The sequence below is a fragment of the Citrus clementina genome, unplaced genomic scaffold (genome assembly GCF_000493195.1).
Source record: "Citrus clementina cultivar Clemenules unplaced genomic scaffold, Citrus_clementina_v1.0 scaffold_1, whole genome shotgun sequence".
Taxonomy (NCBI): domain Eukaryota; kingdom Viridiplantae; phylum Streptophyta; class Magnoliopsida; order Sapindales; family Rutaceae; genus Citrus; species Citrus x clementina.
Window position 1 is genome coordinate 21,895,138 of NW_006263303.1, and position 22,120 is coordinate 21,917,257.

Genomic DNA, 22,120 nt, shown 5'->3' on the forward strand with positions numbered 1-22,120 from the left:
TCCTAAACAGTAATAAAGAACATTAAGCCAAACATTTAATATTAGTGGTCGCGTTTTTTATCAACATCGGTGCTCCCTATCTATAAGGATGATAGAAGCACTAATTTGCACACGAAATTAGTTATGTTCAACTTTGATAATCCTTGATGAAGCAGTAGATGAGATTGAACATAATGAGACAGATAAATGTAGCAGCTTAACTTTAATTGTATTTATTGATTATTATATAATTTTATGTTGTTATTTTATTTTTAAAATATTGACATTTTTCTTTTGTCTTATATGGACATAGATTTTGGGAGCTGACAATAACATATTTGATGAAGCTTGATAGCATTAGATAGGATAGTAAGTAAGGATAAATATTTATTAACTTTTTTTATTAAATAGAATATTTATATTTGCTATTATTTCAATTATGTTTGGACATTTTGATAGCATCTAAGCTCTCAAGTTTCAACTTTTGCATGAAGTAATTTATAATTACAATTAATTTTCATATATTGATCTAAACAAATGAGATTTTTCTTTTCGGTGTGTTATATTTTGAAACTTTGAATGTATTATTCCACCTTTATTTAAACAAATTATTTATTTAAATCTTATTCAATTTTGAATTTGATTAGTAGTAAAATTATTTTTATATTAGATTTTTTATTTCATTAATTCATGGATTGGACAGAATTAAAAAATTTTAATCAGTAAAATGATGGATTATATATGAATTGAGTCAAATCCGTATTCGATCCGCAGAGTATAGATTGAATTTGGATTGAATTTCACTAATATGTGGATTGGATTGAGTTGAAAATATATAATCTGCAAAATCATGGACAGATATGAATTGATGTCTAAACTCCAAAATCTGATCCACGAACACCCATAGCTGAAATATGATACATGTGTTGTGTGCATTACCAAAATAACCCATCACTCATGACTCGTGACTCATGAGCCACCTTCTTCTCTAGGGGTTTTTATTTAAATATATTTTATTTGCCAAATTTATACCCCATCACATCCATATGCCTCATGAATGTGGAAAAAGTCAAAAATATCCTTAAAAGACCATGAATATACATCATTTCTTCCTCTCACCTCACACTTTCATTTCTCACCATTTCTTCATCTTTTGGTTTCCTCCTCCATCATCATTAATCTCATACCTCCAATACAAAGCTTTTTGATAAACATAAACTCCTTAAAAAGTGCATTATGATATGGTGGATAAGGATAAGTTTCATCTCTTACCTCTAATATAAAGCTTAAGGTTGGATTTGATTTCATTATAAGTATATTTGCTAATGATTTATGGGTTTTAATAGTACATTATTCATTTTTATGATTGCACAAACACTATTGCACAAAATGTAGAGATTTAAGAACTCAATTTAAGTTATAAGTGATTAAAAAATCAGTCTAAGAAGAAGTCAAGTATAAAGTCAGGTAAGTTGAGTATTTAGTCAAGTAAGAAGTGAAGAGAGATGAGTAAGTCGAGTATAAAGTCGAGTAAGAGTTGAGTAATTTTTAAAACAAGTGGAGTAAGTTTTTTTGAGAAGTCAAGTAACAGTTGTGTAATTTCTTAAAGAAGTTGAGTACAAACGTATAGGATTCTGTAATATTGTCTTGATCAATTGTGTCTTAAACAAAGGTAGGAATGAGACCTTGATTAATGTCAATTACATCTATGGGAATCTCAACATATTCCTCTTCAAAGACAAAGTCTCTCACTGTATCCCCCCTGCCCCAAACTTGACATCCTGAAGAACCGCACATTTCTAGACTTGAAAATCAACTTAGTCATGGATCATAAAACTTGTACCTCCCGGATCTTTCTAAGTATCTAATAAAAAAACAACTCATTGTCTTTAAGTCTAGTTTCTTCTCATTAGGTCTGTAAGGCCTTGTCTCAGCTAAAAATTCCCAAACATACAAGTGTTTTAAACTAGACTCCTTGCCCGTCCAAAGTTCGTAACGGGTTTTAACAGTCGCTTTAGTTGTAATCCTATTAAGGATATATGCTACAATATTAAGCACTTCTGCCCAGAGTGATTCAAGTAAAGTAGAATGAAAAATCATACTCTTTACCATGTCCTTAAATATCATGTTTCATTTTTCAGCAACATCATTCATAGTAGATGAACTCGGTATAATGTATTGTGGAATGATACCGCATTCCTTAATGAACTTAGCAAACGGTCTTGGACATTGTTCATATGAACCATCATACCTACTGTAGTATTCACCATCATAGTCAGATCTGACTTTTTTTTATGCTTTTGCTGAGTTGATTCTCAACTCCAGTTTTAAATTTTTTAACATATCCAAGGACTATGACTCTTCATAGAGGAGATATATAAGCATATCTAGAAAAATCGTTTATGAATGTCATAAAATATTATTGACCATTCCGAGTAGCCATTGGGAATGGCCCACAAATATCTATATGTATGAGTTCTAAGACGTCCAAAGTCATGTTGGCTTCAAATCTCCTTTTATTAGTTTGTTTCTCCTTGACACGGTTAACACAAATATCAAAATCTATAAAATCTAAGAGGTCGAGAATTTTATTCGTCATAAGTCTCTCTATTCTCCGTCTGGAGATATGAGTTAATCTTTTGTGTTATAACGATTTTCTGTTTGTACCTCATGTACTGAATTACAATGATTCAGTAAATGAAGCAATCATATCAATTAAATAAAGAATATCATTGCCTGACAAAGAATAGGAATTGACCAATTTTGAATCATCAAACAAACTGAATTTTTCATTTCCAAATGAATAAGGTCTTACCTATCAACCTAGACTTTTGAGTTAAGTGATGTTTTTAATATGACATAAGAGCCAAGCCCTTAAGTTTGATTCCTCTACATGCAATCTCTTTTAATTATTTATATTTAATTTCCTGACTCACTTTTGAGTTCCTATCTTTCGACCTATTTTCGAGTTTCTATCTTATATCTTAGTCCATATTTGACGTGGGAGGGGATTGTTAACACTAGTCCTAAAAATTATTGTTGCGCTCTTAACTATTAGCTTAAGCTTTTTGGCCATGTGGTTTCTCTAAGCTCTTGAGTTAAGCAATTTTTCTAATGTGTATTAATAGTCATCTATTAGCGAACCACCGAGGTAAATCACTTGAGTTCAAGTTCCCGTAGCTAGTGAGCATAATTGGAAAACAGATAGTTATGTTAGGAAGAGTTCAAGTCCTCTCGTGTGTATGTTTTTTTGAATATCTTATGGAAGCAAATTCGACTCATTTTGGCCAGATATCTGGGGCTGCATTAGCATTACAAATTTCTGATATAATATCGTAGATTGAAATATATACATATGTTTACAGGTTCTTAATTTTCATGTTGCATTGCTTCCAATGCAAGTAACCTTTCTGCAGTTCAAATAGAAGATACATTCAAGTTCAAGATCATGATTTCATCAATAACCGCTTTCAGGGTCTTGGAAAAAGCTATGTTTTGATGGGTTGTTTGGTAAGTTCAATAATAAACTCACAAAATGTCCATCTCTTTTTTATTTTTTTCCCCTTCCTTTAATTCCTTTTGTTGCCTCTTCAGTGCAGTATTTATTTTTCAAGCAATTCCATGGCTCTGTCACGAAATCAGATTACACCACATTGCGGCTTGGTTTCATTATGGTAATTTATCTAGTGTGTTTTTTGTTACCATTTGGATCCTTTTATGGTAATTTGTTGCCTTAATTCATTTCTTGTTTAGATTCATTGCAGGGGAAACCCCAAGTTTTATTCTCACAAGTATTTGATGCGTACCCTTGAAGCTGATTTTAAGAAAGTTGTTGGAATAAAGTATAATTATTGGTCACAAATAAATTTCCATTTTGTTTATAGTTTTGCATGCAAACATTTTCATTAATCTATTCGTCTGGTTGAGGGATTCACAATTTTCTTGCTGATCAATGTCGAGGGTAAGCTATATTTATATAATTTATATATTAAGGGAGAATGACACTTTCATTCCTCATACAAAATTTGATTTTACACCTCGAGTCCTTTAGTAAAATTACCGGTGCCAAACTGCTTACCTGAAAAAAACTGTCGAAAAACATGTAACATTTTATTATAGAAATAAGATAATTTTTAATTATATACGTCCAGTAATCAATTTATATGTTAAAATATCACATTTAGCTTTCACCAATTAATTTTTCTTGGTAATGTTTTAAAACGGGGGAGAAAATTAGCAATTAAAAATTTATATAAGAGATTGAAAGTGTCATTCATCCAATTACTTATTTAACATTTTAAACCCATGCCATAGCATAGTGTCCATTAATTATGCAACACCAATTTTCTTCTGCAGGTTGACACACATATTTCTGGATAGAATTTGTGCCCTTCATTATAAGTAAACCAAACACACAATGCTATTTAAGTATCTCTATTTGCAATTATACATGTTTGTGTATTCTATAATGTACTTTATCAATACTTGCTTTGATAGTCATGCCTTGGAATTTATTTGTTACTTTTTTTTTCCTTTTTTTCTTTTTAATGCAGCTTCTACTTGCCGTGGGCGCTAAGCTAGAGCACATAATATCACAATTAGCACTGAGATTGCTGAGAAACATATAGCCATTGAAGGGGATTTAGTAGTTCAACCTTCAGATGATCACTTCTGGTTTAACAGACCCCGGATGGTTTTAATACTCATTCATATTATTCTCTTCCAAAATTCTTTTGAACTTGCATTTTTCTTTGGGATTTGGGTAAGAAAATGATCATCAAATAGCCTACAAATAATGGTGACACTTTTATTTAAAAAATTCTAAAATTCAAATAATGACCATTAATTTGTTTCGGGTTCAATATGGTTTTGATTCTTGCACAATGGGACAAGTTCGATATTATCATCCCAAGACTGGTTATAGGGTAAAAATTAAAACTTCTTTACTTCCTCCTCAAGTTTCTGTATTGATTCACAATGCCTTCTATTCTTACATTTGAGTGTGAAATTTTTTAGATGTTTCATTCAGTTCCTCTGCAGCTACAGTACCGTGTTGTCACTCAGGTGAGATCATTAGTAATCACCTTCATTTTCCGAAACTCTGACATGATATCATTGTCGTATAGCCTTATTGATCATCGTTGCAAGTAGGACATTACATCTTTCTAAAATTTGTGGCTGTTAGAAAATCAGAGCTGGCAAATTTTTATCTTTTTTAACTTCTATTTGTGAAAATGAAGATGGGAAGTTCATTCAAGAAGGCAATATTTGATGAACACATTCGAGATGGACTTTTTGGTTGGGCTAGAATGGCTAAAAAGAAAAATACAAAAAAAATGCAGCTGATGGCTCAAGCAAAGTGGGTCACAAGGAGGAATCTCCTTCAGTAATTCAACTGCAAAAGCTAAGCAACAAGCAAATATTCAATTGAAAAAGAAGAGATGTCCATCCCCCAAAGCCAAAAATGAAAACTTTATGGTCTTGAAACTTCTGAAAACTAAACCTATATTGTTGATAGTGTTTTTTCCTGCAGCTTTTTTCAATTTTCAATTCCGGTAGTCTCCATTTTTTAATAGGTCTGCTTTCGTTTTCATACAAAGATTGGAAGATGGTACTTTGAACTTGGAACGAGCATGAAGAAATTAACGCTTCTTTATCTTTTTGAGTTGTTCTGCCTAGATCGGTCCCCCCAAGCCCTTTGGTCACTTAGCAGATGCACTTTCTCAGCAGAAGTACTTTTCTACAGTTATTAAGCATTCAGATTGCAGTAGGCAACAATAAGAAAATGACATGAAACAAAAGCCTTTTCCATTTGGTCAAAACTAGTGCAAGTAAATATTCTCATCAAAGCTTTATGTTATCCATGAATTTTACCTAGACTATTAACATACATGTTACCTCGAACAACAATATTTATATACTAGAGCATAACAAAATTGTAGTGACCCATATTCAACTCTAAGGAACCAAAAACACAAACTCATGCCTCCCCATGATTAGGTTTCCAACTCCAGCTTTGCATCACCATTTCGGTGCCATGTCATGTAAGACTTAGTATGCAGCGAGAGTAAACTGTTATAGCTTGTATGTATAACATCACTTTTTCGGTTGTGTATGATTCTACGCCTTAGATTACATGGTGATGCTTCATATATTTCACCAGTTATTCAATTGCTTTTGGATTTTGGAATTGTTGGAGGATTTGCCACCCTTATCCTTGTAGGAATTTCTTGAGGCAAGAGACTTTCGTCCCCCACGGACAGCTGATACTGCACGTCTTCTCTGCTTCTCAATGCGCTTCATGAGTTCAGCATCATTTTCATTCACAGTCTCATTGTCATCTTCCTGAAAAGAACAAAAATAAACTAACAAATCTATTTCAAATATTCACAAAATATAGTTGCTCCCAATTTTGGCAATCAAAAAAGACATATATAGTTCTATAATATAGAATTTATTAAGAAAGAGAAGAAAAGATACAACCAATAACCCCAAAGTTAATTGACTTCCTAATTTAACTAATCGGCAAGTACCTACAGACCCAAACCTCATCACACAAACCCACAAGACAAACAAATTCCAAGACTACATAAATTCTTTAAGAGACCCCTAATTGAAAGAAGACCAAATTAAAAATACAAACTGACAAGTTTGAACCCTAATGCTAAGGACCCTAACGACTTAATCGTGAATTTCCATTTTTCTTTCATTTATATAAGATCCCTTTGGAGGTTCATCATCAGCATCACATCATATTTTGACATGGAGATACCTAGAGACTACCGCATGGCCATAGGCAAATCAAGTATAAAAGATCCAGACAAAGTGCACACTTAAATGCATATTTCAGACCATGTGTGAAAGGGTAATATCTCGAGTGTAATACCTTGTCACTAGCATTATGCCTATCATGTTCACTGCCTTGGCCTGCTTCAGAGTTCTGTTGATTCTCCTCACTTACACCTTCCTTTTTGCTATTTAAATCTGGATTTTTGTGAATCACATCCTGCATTAGAACTTACAATATGAAACATATCCCACTAAAATTCATTTACAAAAGAAAGCAAATCAGACTGCAAAAAATAAAAGACAAAACGATATGGTCTTAGCACGAGTCACATTACTTTTTGAACTATAGTGCAACTCCATGAATTATACTTCAACAGAGTTTTTTAATCTCTTCATTAGATCGTCCAACTAATTTGAATACTCAAGCAGTTCATTAGATCGTTCATCTACTTTGAATCCTCAAGCAGGACCACTGTGACCGTCATCCTGAAAACTGCTCTTTTGGACTGCTAATTTCTATTGACTCATCCGTAATTCTCCACCATTTTGATCATTTCAAACAACACATCCTAAAAGTTCAATCTGTCTAGTCTATATCGTATGTTATAGTGCATTTATTTCCATTACCTCAACCATTCAAATATAATAACAATAGTCACTGTCCTCTATAAATTTGTAGATCACCAATTTGCCCACTATGAAAAGTCAAAACAATCCATCACCACATCAAGGAAAACTTTTTACAAATTAGAGAGTTGAATACAGAAGGAAAATATCTCACTCATAGACTACACCAGGGTTAAATTATATCTCTTAAATATTTAAACCCAGTGCTCATAAGAATCATACCTGTTCCGCCAAGTGTAAAGAATCAAGACCATCTACATTTGTTTCATTCGTCTCAGATTCATTTCCGTCATCACTTCCTTCATCATCAGAACCTGACTCCTCAATACTTCCTCCTATGAACTGCATATATAGTAGTATAATGTAATGCTCTCATTTACATTTGCAAACATTTTTCAAGGTACATAATATAAGAAAACAGCAGAAACAGGGCAAACCAATAATCCAGAAAAATAAAAGAACATACAACATGGAATAAATAAATGACAATAGCCGCACCAAACAAGAGATTATAAATACCAACACAATGCATTGTGGTTAAACATGCCAATCACTGTGCTCTTACGGAAAAAGCTAGACATATTTTTTAATGCTCCCTATCTATTCGTGATGGCCATTGGTGAAATGAGCACATTGCATTCCAGGTTATTGTCCAACACACAACTCAGCTAAAACAAGAAGTCTCGGGACTCTATACTATCAAAAGGAATCTGATGTAGCAAATCAGCAATGCAATCCAGCTATGAAGCATCCTAAAATAAGATTACCATCTAGTCATCTATCCCCTTCTCTGTACATACCTATGTGCTCAAGCACACACACGATCTATCTTCATTCAGATGCATGAGCATTCATATGAATGTGATAAGATATGTTTCACATTACCTTCTGAATGACATCCTGATCCTTTCTGGTAAACCCACTGGCAGCAAGTTCCTTGTCTAGAAAGCCGGCAGTTTTAGATATTGAAGCAAAGGAAAGCCTACTACCTTCATCTGTGTCTATATCTGAGCCATCATCACCATCTGTGGTTTCTTGAAAATTTAGGTGGAACCTGGGGAAAGAAATGAATATATTATATAAACTATTCAATAACGAACAAACTAGCATAGCTGAAATTTTGCAGCAGCCAACTAAAAGTCAGAAGTCCAGGATAAAATCTGCTAAATTCAAATCATGGCTTGTAAGGTACATTCAGGGACATTTTCCAAGCTAAATATAGTCCATCTCATGTTCCTAAGTGTGCCTCACACGAGGACTGAGAACTTAAAGAGTGTAACCCTGACAAACTATCCTCCCTATTCAAATCTTAAAGAGAATAACATGGAATAGCAGTTCAACAATTTTCTTTATCTTACGGGTCTAAGCAAATCACATATTAGCCCATTAGAATCAGAATTCCATCAAGTCAAAAAAAAAAAAAAATACTGACCTCTTTCTGAAAAACTTAAAGATGCATTCAACATCACGGTCAAAGTACCTGAAAAATATAAACTTATCAGGAATGTATACAAGATATGATACACATGAATAGTAAAATTCAGACTTAACCAATTTGATCAAGATAACCATCAATGAGTAGAAATTGGATAGATATGAGTAAAATCCAAGATGCTAATAAACAGATAGTATTCCTTACATCTGAGCATTCTGATGTGATACGGACACCATTTGTGGGAAATCAATCATCGTTACCTTCTCATCATCATCAATCTAAAAAGAAAAAATATAAAAAGATGAGTGAGATCCTTACCAATAAGCTAAAAGAGCAAGCATAAGGCATTTAAATATTACAACATATTCCAGTGGATGCACAAAACCCAATAGGATAATTGAAAAAAACAACAGAGTAGAAAACAGAAACCCAATTCATCAGTAATGACAAACGCGCTGCAAAACTAAAAGTAGAAGACTGAGACCAAGCCTGAAGTACATACCATAATGTTGAATTCGTTGAAGTCACAGTGAATAAGACCATGTTCTGCCAATCGAACAACAAGACCAATGATAGTTTCAAAAACAGAGTCTGGATTTTGTAATTGATTCACTTGCACACTGCAATGAGCAGATAGAGCTGATATAATTACCAAATTTTTCGCTAAAAAAAGAAAAAGAAAGAAAGAACAGTCATTTTCCATATCTAGCTGAATAATTTTCTTCAGAATTATAATTGTGCCTTGCCAGTTCCTAATGATAAACAGCCATCTCTGTAACTATTTTTTTTCAATTCTTCATATTTGTCTAACAGAAGCTAAATCCAAAGTAATATAATAAATAAATTACTAGACCTTTTAAAGTAGACACAGAAAGAAGATAAAAGCTGTATGCAAATTGCAAATTGAGGTATGAAAAGCAAACATATTTAGAAGCAAAAAGGGAAGCCTTACAGTGGATAGCCTTGGACTAGAGACATAATAACACAATGCCTATTACAGTCCACGGCATTTGGAACAGGGAAACCATGATCTTCCAAAGCCTGCTCAAGCATAGAATAAGTTTCACCCCAACATGAAATGAAGTGGCAAAGCACCATGGAAAAGTAAAATATAATGAAAATGTGTAAGAAACCAGCAAAAATACCTTCATAAAGGCGAATTCTTTGAGAGCAGCAAGTCGGGACAAATAAAGCCAATTGTAACTATTACGATGCCTCAAGTAATCACGCTTAGATTTGACAGCCCTAAAAGAAGTTCTCCCAAGCCTATGCAACTTCATCGCTAAAACGGTACCATCTTCCCGTGCAACCTCAAAGATATCTTGAACCAACCAAATGACAGAAAATTGTCATAATAAAAACTTGCAATCTATCCATGAAGAACTTGTGTGTAGTTAAATAAATGCATACACTTTACCAGATTCTTTTCCAACCCCAAGTTGACGTCCTACAGCTGTAAACACCCCACGATTTACCAAGGTCTTAATCGCAAGAAAATCATAACCAAGGTACGTAAGCCTAAACCCATCATCTAAACACATAAAAAGGGAAATCAGAAACACCTAGAAGAACAAAATACAGTAGATTAAAATGTGCATTTGATATGATTCCATAAGATAAAATCAAAACTCACATTTGGAAGAGTCATGGTGCAACAACTTGTACCTAAGCAAATTCTTCAAAACCTTGTAGGTGCCTCCATGCCTATACACACATATGCATATGGTTATGAAAATTATTCAAAAAAAATTGAATAAGAAATAAATAACAAAAGGGTAAGTTTAATATTGAGAAGTAAAGTAAGTACTTCAGAGAAGCAATTCGGTGCACGAGTTCCGAAGGTACAATTTCATGCTGAAAGTTAAAAGAGAAAAAAAAATGTGTCAAAAAGAATATAGAAGATGATGATGATGATGATTCCAAAAAATCAAAACATAAGTATAAAATTAAAGAACCAACATTTCTCATGCCCATTTCAACGGCAGTGAGAACCCTGAAATCATCCTTTGAGAGATAACGTAACACATCAACATCAAGCTTCATCCCTGTCAAAAAACATACAAAAATTTAGTTAAAACACCGAAACGCGATAACTATTTTACCTATTTAACACTTGAAAGAAAATTAAATTAATTTTTAAAAAAAGGAGGTTCCTCACCTTAGAGTCTAGGGGTGGGCATCTGTTCGGTTCGGTTTTGGGACAAACCGAAATTTTTGATTCAGTTCGGATTGGGAAATTAAAAAACCGAAAGACATTTTTTGAAAATAAAAACCGAACTGAAACCGAAAGTTCGGTTCAGTTCGGTTTTGGTCTTTTGGTAACGGTTCACTTAACATCCATAACCATAAGAAACTATTACAACATAAAATTAAAAAAACCATAAGAAACACCATTATTTGCTCCCCTTTCTCACCAACTTCTGCAACTTTAATAACTTCCAACATCCACACACTTTCTAATTTAAATCTACGTAAATAAAATTAAAATAAGTAATGTAAACATAAATGTAACTATTAAAATAATATATCAAATTCGTATAAATGATACCTATTATTTAACAAAAGAAAAAGGAAGCTGAAAAATGAAAAAAAAAAGAGTTTGAATTAAATATTTTTCTCAACAAACTTTTACTTATTAAAAAATCTTGTAGTGTCAAGCAAAACATTTAATCGAGAACCAGTAATAAGGAATGAATATCAGCTGCCCAGTGCCCACATTCAATATAAACTCACTAGTGCTCAAAATAAAATTATTAAATGTATTAATTCAAATGTCTCGTACCAAGTTACCAACTAATCTCTCACATTCCATATCAAGATTTAGTTTCGGCAGTTGAAAATGTATCAATTCAAAAGGAAAGTGAGCCACAAGCCGTTCAAAAAAAAAAAAAAGACCATTTCAAAAAAAGAAAAAGAAATCAGAGACGTGAAATTACCTGGTTGGCTGGCTGGCGACGGAAGGAAGCAGCAACGGCAGCGGCAGTGGACAGGAGAGTGGAGACGGCGAGAAGCAAAAAAGCAAAGGTCGGCAGTGAACCGAAACAGAAAGGCTGCCGCGGCAGCGATTAGTGAAAGCGAGAAGCAAAGAAGGCAGCAAAGGTCGGCAGAGTCGCAGCGAAGCTCGTCAGCGATGTGGGGTTTTGGTTTCGTTTTCAACCTAGGCCGGGGTTATGGCGTGAGGGAGAGGGATGATTTTTTATATGTGTTAAGTGAAATTACAAAAATGCCATTATTGCGGTTCGTTTCGGATTTTATAACTTTTGAACCGAAAACTGAACCGAACCTAAAAATGCCATTATTAGGTCGGTTCGGTTTTTATTGATTCGGTTTTTAATTCAAAAAATACCGAACCGAAAACCCAAAAAGACGAACCCATCTGATTTTTTTTTTTATTTCGGTTTGTTTCTGTTCACCCTATTAGAGTCTGTTAGAGAAAGCTTCCACCGCGATGTAAAGAAAGGAGAAAGGGGTTTAATTTTATTACACAGTGGATGCAATGAAGGTGACAAAGGAGAGAAATTTTTTAGGACTGAGGTATTGGGCTACCGGACCATCGTAAAACGAAAAATGGGTCTAGCCAAGCCTATTTAGGAAATCTTATTTTGGTCATAAAGCATTCTCTTATGGAGGTTATGGGGATCCAGGTATAGCCGTGACCATTAGCAAGTATGGTGTCATTAGTGGTCTTGTCTGCAATTGGGTGCTAACTGATTGGCAAAAGCCAAATTTTGATCAGATTGTTGGCTCTCAGGTGGCTTTGGATGCTTTGGAAAAAGGATTTGTTGTAAAAAGGATGGGAAAGCGAGAGTTGGATGGAAACATGGAATCTGAAGAATATGAAGAGTTCGAACTCGAGGTTTCTCCAGGGTCAGTGCTTTTATTCCCTAGTGAGAGTGCAATTGGTGTTGATGACCTTAAAGCCATGAATTTTGAAGTGAAGAAGTTGATTGTTTTGGATGGAACTTGGGACAAGGCAAAGCGACTGTACAAAGAGAATCCTTGGTTCAAGCTTTTGCCACATCTGATGTTGGATTTGGATAAGATAAGCTTGTATAGTGAGGTGAGGTTGAGCAAAGTCTCCCCATAGACTTCTAACTCAATTTTGTCAAGTCTGCGAATACAGTTTTGAAACTCTGCTGCATCCTGCAACCCCTGAATCCTAAACTGAAATCCATACCATCAACAGTCTAGTTAAGTTTCTCCAATTCAAGTTAGACGGATACTTGTTTTTATTAGATCGCACTTCTTTGATTGAAAGTGATCTCTTGTAAAGCAATATTCCTGTCTTGTATTGCTTACTGAACGACTGAAATTCTTCATTTTAACATTCATTTCTTCAACCATTTGGCATGATTTTGATATACTAGTTCCTGCTTGTATAACAATGTAAAGGAAGTAATTAGTTTTGTGCAAGATCAATCTATGAAGAGAAGAACGAAGTTTTGGATTGGTGTTAGTTTGGATGCAGCAAAAGAATTCTAATCAAGATATCGAATAAAGAACCTGGGGATATAGATGGAAATATAGAAAAGTACAAGGCATCATCCGAAATATGGTACTTGTGCATTACCAAAATAACCCATGACCGTGACTCGTGTCTCGTGGGACTCATGAGCCACCTTCTTCTCTGGTCAGGCCTCAGAACCTGGTATAAACAAAACTGATTCTTTCAAATGTTAGCAAAGCTCCCCAAAACCCTTAAAACCCTAAACCTAATTCCAGTAAAAAAGCAAAATTTGCTTCTTTTTACACAGATTCATTCTTCTTCGGAATACATAGACGACGACCCTCCATTTTCTCCAAAGCGCCAGAAACCCCAAAACCCCAGAACACAACAGAATCCACCCGTGCCGAGTTCAAATACGAACAAGCTCCCACTAAAATCGGACCTTCCGTTTGACTTCAAATACTCATACTCGGAAAACAACCCGGCAGTTGAGCCCATTGGGTTCCGGGAACCGAAGCGGTTCTCTCCATTTGGTCCAGGCCGCCTCGACAGAAAATGGACGGGTACGACTGCATTGGCTCCGAAAGAAGTGGATCGGGTTCGGTTCGAGGAAGAGAGGAACCGGGTTCTGGGGGACCCGCTTACGGAGGAAGAAATTGCGGAGCTTGTTGAGCGGTACAGGCATAGCGATTGTGCCAGGCAAATTAACCTGGGTAGGTTGTCTTTAATGTAGTGTCTTGGCTTCAAAGATAATTTTGATTTGTTATTGGTATTGGTAATCACATCCATTTGGGTGCTTTTAAAAAAGGTTAAGGTTAATGAACTTTCTGAGAATTTAAAATTATTAAATAAGATCGCTTTTGATATCAAAAGTAATCGTAAACAGGTTTTTAGCTTGATACTTGATGTATGTCTGTCAATGATGCTTGTTTGCAGTTTTGAAACAAATAGGAGGTAAAGTGTCTTTGAATCAGTTTTCATATACTATGACGGCTAGCAATTCCAATCCGCAGCAGCTTTAGATTGAAATTCACAGCTCATTCATCCCCTTACTCTTAACTGAGTATATTTACTGGTTAGGTTCGAAGGTGCTCTTATGCTGCACAAATATACATCTCATAATTTGTTAGCTCGTGTGAAGTTGTCAGAAGTGTTTTTGCATTTGATCAGCAGCAGGAAGCTTTTCCATGGTTATATGAAATGGAGTTATAATGGTTTATGTTTTTTTTCAGGGAAGTGGGGAGTCACACATAACATGTTAGATGACCTACACAATCATTGGAAGAGGGCTGAAGCTGTGAGGATCAAGTGCTTGGGAGTGCCGACTCTTGATATGGACAATGTCTGCTTCCACCTTGAGGTTATTAGACACGGTGTCCATGAATTCGATTACCTGTTCCCTCTTTTCATGTCTTCTGAAATTTTTTGCTCATTTAGGTCATAGTTTCTCTGTAGGAAAAATCTGGTGGGAAGATTATTTACCGAAACATTAATATACTTCTTTTGTACCGGGGTCGAAACTATGATCCCAAGGACCGACCAGTTATTCCTCTCATGTTGTGGAGACCGTATGCACCCATATATCCGAAGGTTGTGAAGAATGTCGCTGATGGCCTGACATTTGAAGAAACAAAGGAAATGAGAAATAGGGGACTTCATTCACCTCCTCTGATGAAATTGAGTGAGTGAACTTGAATTTAGGAGGCTTCAGATGTATTTCCTTTTTCCTCCTTTGCCATGATATTTACTGAAAGTAACTTTTTATTGGCACGTGTCTTTTTGGCACTAGAATGGGTACTGATTAGCACTGTGTTGTGCAGCGAGGAATGGTGTGTATGTGAATGTGGTGGCAAAAGTGAGGGAGGCCTTCAAGACTGAAGAAGTGGTGAGACTGGATTGCTCACATGTGGGGACAAATGATTGTAAAAAGATAGGTGTGAAGCTAAGGGTATGATGCATTGGTGAAATTAGCTTCCAAGTTTCGGTATGGTAGGAGTAAGTTTTGGCTTTTGACTCCTAACTCATGGCTGTGGTTCATTTTTCAGGATTTAGTCCCTTGTGTCCCTATCTTGTTCAAGGATGAGCAGATTATATTGTGGAGAGGGAAGGAACAGGCAATGGACTCTGATCCCTTGATAGATCCAACAAATCCTTAGGTGTTTTAATCAGGTCTTCAATGCTGGATTTAGATTTTGAAATATCTCAACCATCACAAACGATGGGCTACTGATGACCAGTTGGGGCAGTGCCCTTTGCTCTTGTTGATTGAATTGCTGTATTGATCCAATTGCTGGACTGAAGCAAGCCACAGGAAAGTTGTCGTCACTGTTCGACCCTCTAAATTCATGAGTTCACAATTTGTGTTCAAAAATCAATGTTTCTTTCCAGGAGGAATTATATGGTGCCTGGTGTTTTGGTTGTTGGTCTTACGCGACAGTAAGTCACTCAAGGACTCAGGGTCATCCCTCCATGAACTGGCTTACACTATCATGATCAGGTTGAGATGATAATAGGAGCAGTTAACATTTTACTTTTTAATGATTCCGTTATATATTAATTGTACGTAATTCTTGTATGAGAAATAATGGATAATTACATAGTTATGCTAATGGATGGTTGAATCCATGCTGAAATACTTACCATCGCTATTGTTGCATGAATATATAGGGGTTTTGTCATCAGTTGGATGCTGAAGTAGTGAGCAAGCTCTCACAGGTCTTGAAAGCCCTTAAAAGAAAATCTTGTGGAATACAAAACTAAAGTACAAGCAAGCCTTGTTGCTGCTACTCACTTTGAACAAGGTGTTATCATTTAATACAAATGCAACAGACCTACAACACAAATTCTCTAGGGCTCACCGAGAAATAAACAAACAAACACTTACATATTCAATACAGCAAGTTCAGCATCTGCAGAACCATTATATACTGTTGCATGATATATTTACATACAACTTCTTTAGTACAACCACATCGAGATGTATAGCATTGGTCACCAGGGTTCAATGAAGCTATGGTGACATGAGTATTTTTCTTAGTTCACGACTCTTCTCAGCAACACAGCCTGAACTTACCAAAGAGGTTATCCACAGCTGATCAGACCTTACAGGCTCATCATCATCATTCCTGTGCCAGCTCCAGAATGCATGAGTTGAATTCACTATCTTGAGCTCCCCATGACCAAAGCTTGCTTCACGGAATACTGACCAGTCAGGCTGTGGGTTTTTGTACCTGTCAATCAATTCATGAAACAGATGCTTTTGGCAAATTAGGACAGGATGCATGATCCTCAATTGAACATAGTTAGTAAAACAAAATACCAAATCTTCTATCTAGCACATATTTGTTGTTATCTGTCTGTTTAATTATTTCTTGTTAGAATTTGACAATTCAAATATGTTTCTGTAAGTGAGGACATACTTGTGTGCTAAACCTTCTTTGTTCCCTCCATCTCCAATAGTTATGTAGACCGCACCACAAGGATCTGGTTTTCCATTGTTAACACGTATCTGTAAAACAGATGACAACAGATAACCTGCAGCGTAAACTATGTTCCATAATATGAATTAAGAAGAAAAATAGACCAGGATCACCGTACCGATCTTTCATAAGCATGCACATGGCCAGCAAGCACTAAATCCACGCTAGCAGCATAGACCAATGGCTCCATGATGGCCATCATCCCATCTCCTTCACCTTGATGTGCTTCATTACTGTTATACCATGGCACATGTAACAGAACAAGTAGCCAGGGAGTCTTTTTGCGGTCCACTTTTGAAAGATCATCCTATTAATCAAGTAAGACAAAAAAACTTTCTGTCATAGATATATAAACTAAAACCAATAATTGTAAGAACAATTTAAAAGCACCATTAAATAGTACAATTCGATTCTTTTTTATCTTTTCGTTGGGGTCCGACAACAAACAAATAACAAATTTGAAAATGACTAAGCCTTAAGCTTCCTAATCAACATGAGAAAGACTGCTGCAGACAAGAAATTCTCATAAAACGTATTCAAAATTTTCTCAAACGGTACCATACAAGATGCTAAAAAGATCATAACAACCCCTGTTGCCAATTTATCTTAAACTAAGTAAAAATGCTGCTTTCAACCAGGAATTTCCCTCTACAATAGATTTGGTATAACTGGACCATAATTACTGATAAAAGCCATGAAACATAGATCAAAATCTGCAAGGCTTGTTCATCTATTCAATCTCAAATTGATCAGCTGCTGCAATCTATAGTAGTAGTCAATGAATAAAACTAACCTTCAACCATCTGTATTGATCTGAGTACTCATCATAATCTGCATACGAACCAAGCATTATTAAATGAGCCCCTGCAACGTCGAAAGAATAATAAAGATTTGAGTTGGATCCACTCTCCTCAAATGGCATCTTCCACCTGGCATTGTAGGACTGAAATGCATCCATAATTAGTGGTATGCTCTCCTTTTCATGGTTCCCTTGAGTTACCATCCATGGCCTTGCACTTGCAAGTGGCTGCACCAGCTCACCAAAGGTATCCCACCTGTGCTGCATATAATCAGCATAAGAAAGGTCTCCTGGCAACAGATGTACATCATATTTGCATTGGCCAATATGGTCCAGTGTTGATTTAGTCCAGCCAGTTTGACCCAAATCCCCTGCCACAGCAAAAGTAATTGGAAACTGTGCAGGAGGGGTCTTGAACTCAAACTCAGGACCTTGTCGACCACAGCGGTAAAAGTAAACAGTGTCATGCTCCAGAGGCCCAATGACAGTGTGGTGTATCTTTCCCGACCTATAAAATAGGTATCTATAAGATGTGCTCTCTCCTTCAGCTCCACAATTGTACCCCCCAGGTGATGTTCCATATTCAACAACAGAAGGAGAGGATTCATCATCGGTGATCCATGTCACTCGCATGTGGCTGTCTCCTGCCAGAGAGATGTGAACCTGCAAGTGACAATTGCACAGCAACTTATTTCAAACATCAGCCACAAATGGATTTGAGGAAAATAATTATAAGCTCATAAAACACCAGATCCCATCTGTGCGGAAGAGAATCAAATGAAATCCAGTCAAGACAATATCAACAACTGCTATGACAAGAAAGATTCCAGATTGTCAATTCACATCCCAAGGCTAAACAAATCAGAATAGTCAATCCAATAATCCAGCAGTAAAATAAGCAAAGATTATGATAAAAAAGAAGTTAGTTTGAAGCTTATATACACAAGCTAACATCTAATTGATAACACATCAATATAATGAATTAAGACCAAATACACGCCCTCTCCAGAACTCACCACTTGATTAACAAAAAGCACCCAACTGCTAAAACCGGAAAAAAATAATAAAATAAAACCAAACCCAGATGAGATCACCAACAATATTTTTTCGAAAAAGAATAATGAAGTGAAAGTGATTTGAGATTACCTGCTGAGGATGAGAAGATGGTTTGGGGTCCCATGGAAACTCAAGTGTTCGACGAGGCTGAGGCCTGATGTATTCGGCAGTCGTTACAGTTGCTGAGATGAACACAAAGGCTGTTAAGACAAATTTTAGTTCCATTTAATGGATAAACAGTAAAGGGTGAAAAGATTTCTGATTTTGGCATTAATTGTAAGAAGTACAGGATCAATTGGCTTTTATCCCTGGAGAGTTTTCGTGACGAATTGACTACTTTGTCCTCGTTAGACTCATAATACAATGGGTGGGTGATTGGTAACACTCTCAAGTTGACTTAGATTTGGCCTTTTCTACGCCTGGTGTGAAATCTTATGCCCAACTTTTGGACTCTCTTAGCAGGATCAATGTAAACGCTGAGAATGCCCGTTTAATCATTAAATACGTAATCATTCATGTAAATACAAGGTCCAGCTATGTTATCCATGTGCTTGCATAACCCATTTCTTGTCTTTTTCTTAGTTCACCGTTAGATCTAACCGACGAATGCTTTTAACGGCTTCGATGCATTCGTTAGGTTATTTAATACTACAGTCCCTGTAGTTTGCTGCAAAATCAACAAAATCGAAAGTTTCAAAAGTTTTTGACTCGTATGTTTTCAGAAGCAATTAAATAAATTTTGAAAGGCCAGTTTTTGGCAAAGCAACTTCCGTAATTTTCATAAAAAAGTTTTGAGAAATATTCGGTATATAAGTGGGAAATCAATGACATGTATTCTAATAGTCAACCCGAATGGGGACTAGATCAATTTGCACTATTGGTATAACAAGCCACGTACAAATTTTTCTTGGACAGAACCTAACTCTCGTCTTTTCTTTCCTTTTCTTTGGTTTAGAAGTCTAACCAAGTTAACAAAAGTATAAATTATATTTAAAGCATTAACAAAAGGCGGTCGTTGTTATCATTCAGAAGTAATGAGTTTTTAGAGGGAAAGTTTTTAATGAAAATTATGGTTTTTGTTTTTGACAAAAGTAATAAGAATTTAATAAAAATTTCTGCTGATTTTTTGAAAGATTCTTTTAAACACGGTCTCTGTTGGCTCGTTTAGCTGTTGATGTGTTGAGAAGGCGTTTTAGGGCGTTGAACATGAGTTGAAGGTGTTTTTGACTTGCATGTTTTCAAACGCAGTTAAATGAATTTTGAAAAACCAGTTTTTGACAAAGCAGTCTCCGCAATTTTCATAAAACTTTTTTTAGGACATACTCTATATATAAGCGGGAAACCAGCGACTTATATTCTGATGGTCAATCCAAATGAAGACTAGATCAATTTACACTACTGATATAACAAGCCACGTACAAATTTACTCTTAACAGAACCGAGCGTCCATTTTGTCTTTCCTTCTCTTTGGTATAACAAGCCACGTAATGTTCTACTCTGGCTGTAATCCATCTATGGACAAATTGGAATTATTATCATGAATGATTGTGAATGAAATAAATTACATATACACAATAGATGCATTAAGTGAATTCCTGACACCCCACCGTACCAAAATCAAATTATAGGTCCAAGACAAGAACAATTACGCTGTGTGCAGATTAACAATGCACAAAGGTAGCTACCGTGAGTTTCATATTTAATTTATGTTATTCTGGGTCTTTTTTTTTTTTTTTTGGTGAAATTGAACGATTTTGTGAATGATTTTTTGATGAAAATGTGTTGACAAAGTGGTGATTGGGTGAAGGGGGGATTTAGGAAGAGGGAAAAAAATTAATTATAAATTATTTTTAAAAAAAATACGTTAAAAGAGATTTTTTTTTCCTTTTAAATGGGTTCAGACATTTAATATCACGACTCAGCAATAAATATGCACATTTATGACTCAACTTGCGGTCGATAATCTAAATAAGCCTTGAAAAAAAAAAATTAAAACAACAGGTAATATTATGTCAAAATTTAAAAATTTCCTTTTTTTTTTAATATTTTACAACAAACAATAGTAATTGCGCTGTAATTGACCCAAGAAGGGCTACTTATCCCATGGCAGCATAGTTTTGCCCGTAAATATAATATAGACTTCTATTAATCAAATGGTATTGGTAAAGTTCGAATTAATGGTATCGGCCTAGAGAGAATTAAAAAGGAATCTTTGTTAGTAACGGTATGGTACATACATTGTTGGTTATAAAATGTTTTTGGAGCGAAAATATTTGAATTGTAGTTCTCATACAATATATAAAATTATCATAATCTTATGTTCGTACATTTTTTTTTGTAGTAGTCATTTAGGCTCCAAGTCACGATTCGTCACCACTAATCTTGTTAGATCGAATCGATCTTTCAAGTTATGACTCAAATTCCATTTGCAATTTACCGCATGCCTTTATCACTACTAAAATCAACTACCAATAAAAAAAAATTCTCTCAAAATTAGAGAGAAAAATATTCTTTCTTCTTTTTTTGTATGTTGTGGCTTCTTTGTTTTATTGTAGAAAAATAAATTTTTTTTTTACCAAAACCCTAGGCTTTTTATTTGATTTAAATTAAAAGATAAGATAAAACAAAAAATGGCGCATCATTATGCTTGTTATAGGGGCTATATTGTAAAGTAACACAAAATCTCTTATACACAATAATATTAAATGAAGTCTCCCGTAAATAATATATTTAGGCTTTTTAACCTAAATAATTATTTATTTTGTTTATCAATGTGGTAATGGTGTAGTCAATTTGAGTTAACTCTGGAATCATTTGGGTATATACAATAATAACTATAATAATAAGGCTTATAATTAAATTAGTTTGATTATTTCATTCAAGATCCACTCCATTAAAACATTAGAACTAATCTCCATAATTGTATGTTATTTAGAATAGTATTTTCGAATAATAATTCGACCTATACCACATAGATTTTTTTACTATCAATTTTTTTTGTACCAACGTGAATTAAATTAATATTTTAATGTCTAATTAACTTAATTACATCTTGTTCATTGGCACTTATTAGTTTTTTCTAAGGAAAATTTTTAACCTACCCCCAAATAAATTGACATTTTACACCGCGTCCCCAAAAAATATGACTTGTTGCACTGCACCCCCAATTCCGTTATTTTCTCAGTTAAGTTTAACGGTGGAGGGGTAAAATTGAAAGTTCATTTCTTAAATTAATTTTAATGGGAATTCTCTTTATTGCAATTGAAATAAAAATCTTAAAAAATTTAAGGAAAAATAATAGTAGTGACAAATATACATGTAACAAGAAATTTTTTTTATTGCAATTGAAATAAAAATCTTTAAAAAATTAAAGGAAAAATAATAGTGGTGACAATGTACACGTAACAAGAAATTTTTTTTGTTGCAATTGAAATAAAAACCTTAAAAAAATTAAATGAGCTAAAAATTTTGTATTTTTTTCATAGAGGGGCATTTTTGTCATTCAATTA

The 22,120-nt window shown here is 34.8% G+C and overlaps 3 protein-coding genes and 1 pseudogene across 7 annotated transcripts; 2 read left to right on the forward strand and 2 right to left on the reverse strand.

Moving 5' to 3' along the window:
• Positions 1 to 3,240: 3,240 nt before the first annotated feature.
• On the forward strand, positions 3,241 to 5,410 carry LOC112095751 (annotated as a pseudogene).
• A 360-nt stretch (positions 5,411 to 5,770) lies between these two features.
• LOC18054456 (serine/threonine-protein kinase rio2) lies at positions 5,771 to 12,058 on the reverse strand. Of its 2 annotated transcripts, XM_024178490.1 has the most exons (15): positions 11,767 to 12,058; positions 10,989 to 11,010; positions 10,790 to 10,875; positions 10,638 to 10,684; positions 10,464 to 10,534; positions 10,248 to 10,361; positions 9,976 to 10,151; positions 9,783 to 9,871; positions 9,333 to 9,450; positions 9,035 to 9,108; positions 8,828 to 8,875; positions 8,281 to 8,449; positions 7,618 to 7,737; positions 6,866 to 6,985; positions 5,771 to 6,324 (listed from the first exon to the last, which is right to left on the reverse strand). In XM_024178490.1, exons 3-15 carry the CDS (start codon positions 10,871 to 10,873, stop codon positions 6,136 to 6,138), a joined length of 1,419 nt encoding a protein of 472 aa, XP_024034258.1. In that variant the 5' UTR covers positions 10,874 to 10,875; positions 10,989 to 11,010; positions 11,767 to 12,058; the 3' UTR covers positions 5,771 to 6,135. The 2 variants fall into 2 exon arrangements, with proteins under 2 accessions (XP_024034258.1, XP_006452296.1); XM_006452233.2 differs by lacking the exon at positions 10,989 to 11,010.
• Positions 12,059 to 13,087: 1,029 nt separating this feature from the next.
• Positions 13,088 to 16,034, forward strand: LOC18054458 (CRS2-associated factor 2, mitochondrial). 3 transcript variants are annotated; one of them, XR_002904022.1, is made up of 6 exons: positions 13,088 to 13,990; positions 14,510 to 14,637; positions 14,733 to 14,958; positions 15,098 to 15,225; positions 15,323 to 15,774; positions 15,945 to 16,034. XR_002904022.1 is itself a non-coding variant. In XM_006452228.2 (5 exons), the coding sequence occupies exons 1-5, from the start codon at positions 13,504 to 13,506 to the stop codon at positions 15,431 to 15,433; spliced, it is 1,080 nt and encodes a 359-aa protein (XP_006452291.1). In that variant the 5' UTR covers positions 13,088 to 13,503; the 3' UTR covers positions 15,434 to 15,900. The 3 variants fall into 3 exon arrangements, 2 of the variants coding, with proteins under 2 accessions (XP_006452291.1, XP_024034259.1); XM_006452228.2 differs by lacking the exon at positions 15,945 to 16,034 and having other exon boundaries at positions 15,323 to 15,900; XM_024178491.1 differs by lacking the exon at positions 15,945 to 16,034 and having other exon boundaries at positions 15,098 to 15,211; positions 15,323 to 15,900.
• Positions 16,024 to 19,049, reverse strand: LOC18054457 (purple acid phosphatase 18). 2 transcript variants are annotated; one of them, XM_006452235.2, is made up of 5 exons: positions 18,702 to 19,049; positions 17,550 to 18,218; positions 16,875 to 17,063; positions 16,697 to 16,785; positions 16,024 to 16,507 (listed from the first exon to the last, which is right to left on the reverse strand). In XM_006452235.2, exons 1-5 carry the CDS (start codon positions 18,834 to 18,836, stop codon positions 16,288 to 16,290), a joined length of 1,302 nt encoding a protein of 433 aa, XP_006452298.1. In that variant the 5' UTR covers positions 18,837 to 19,049; the 3' UTR covers positions 16,024 to 16,287. The 2 variants fall into 2 exon arrangements, with proteins under 2 accessions (XP_006452298.1, XP_006452297.1); XM_006452234.2 differs by having other exon boundaries at positions 16,446 to 16,533.
• Between the last annotated feature and the right edge of the window lie 3,071 nt (positions 19,050 to 22,120).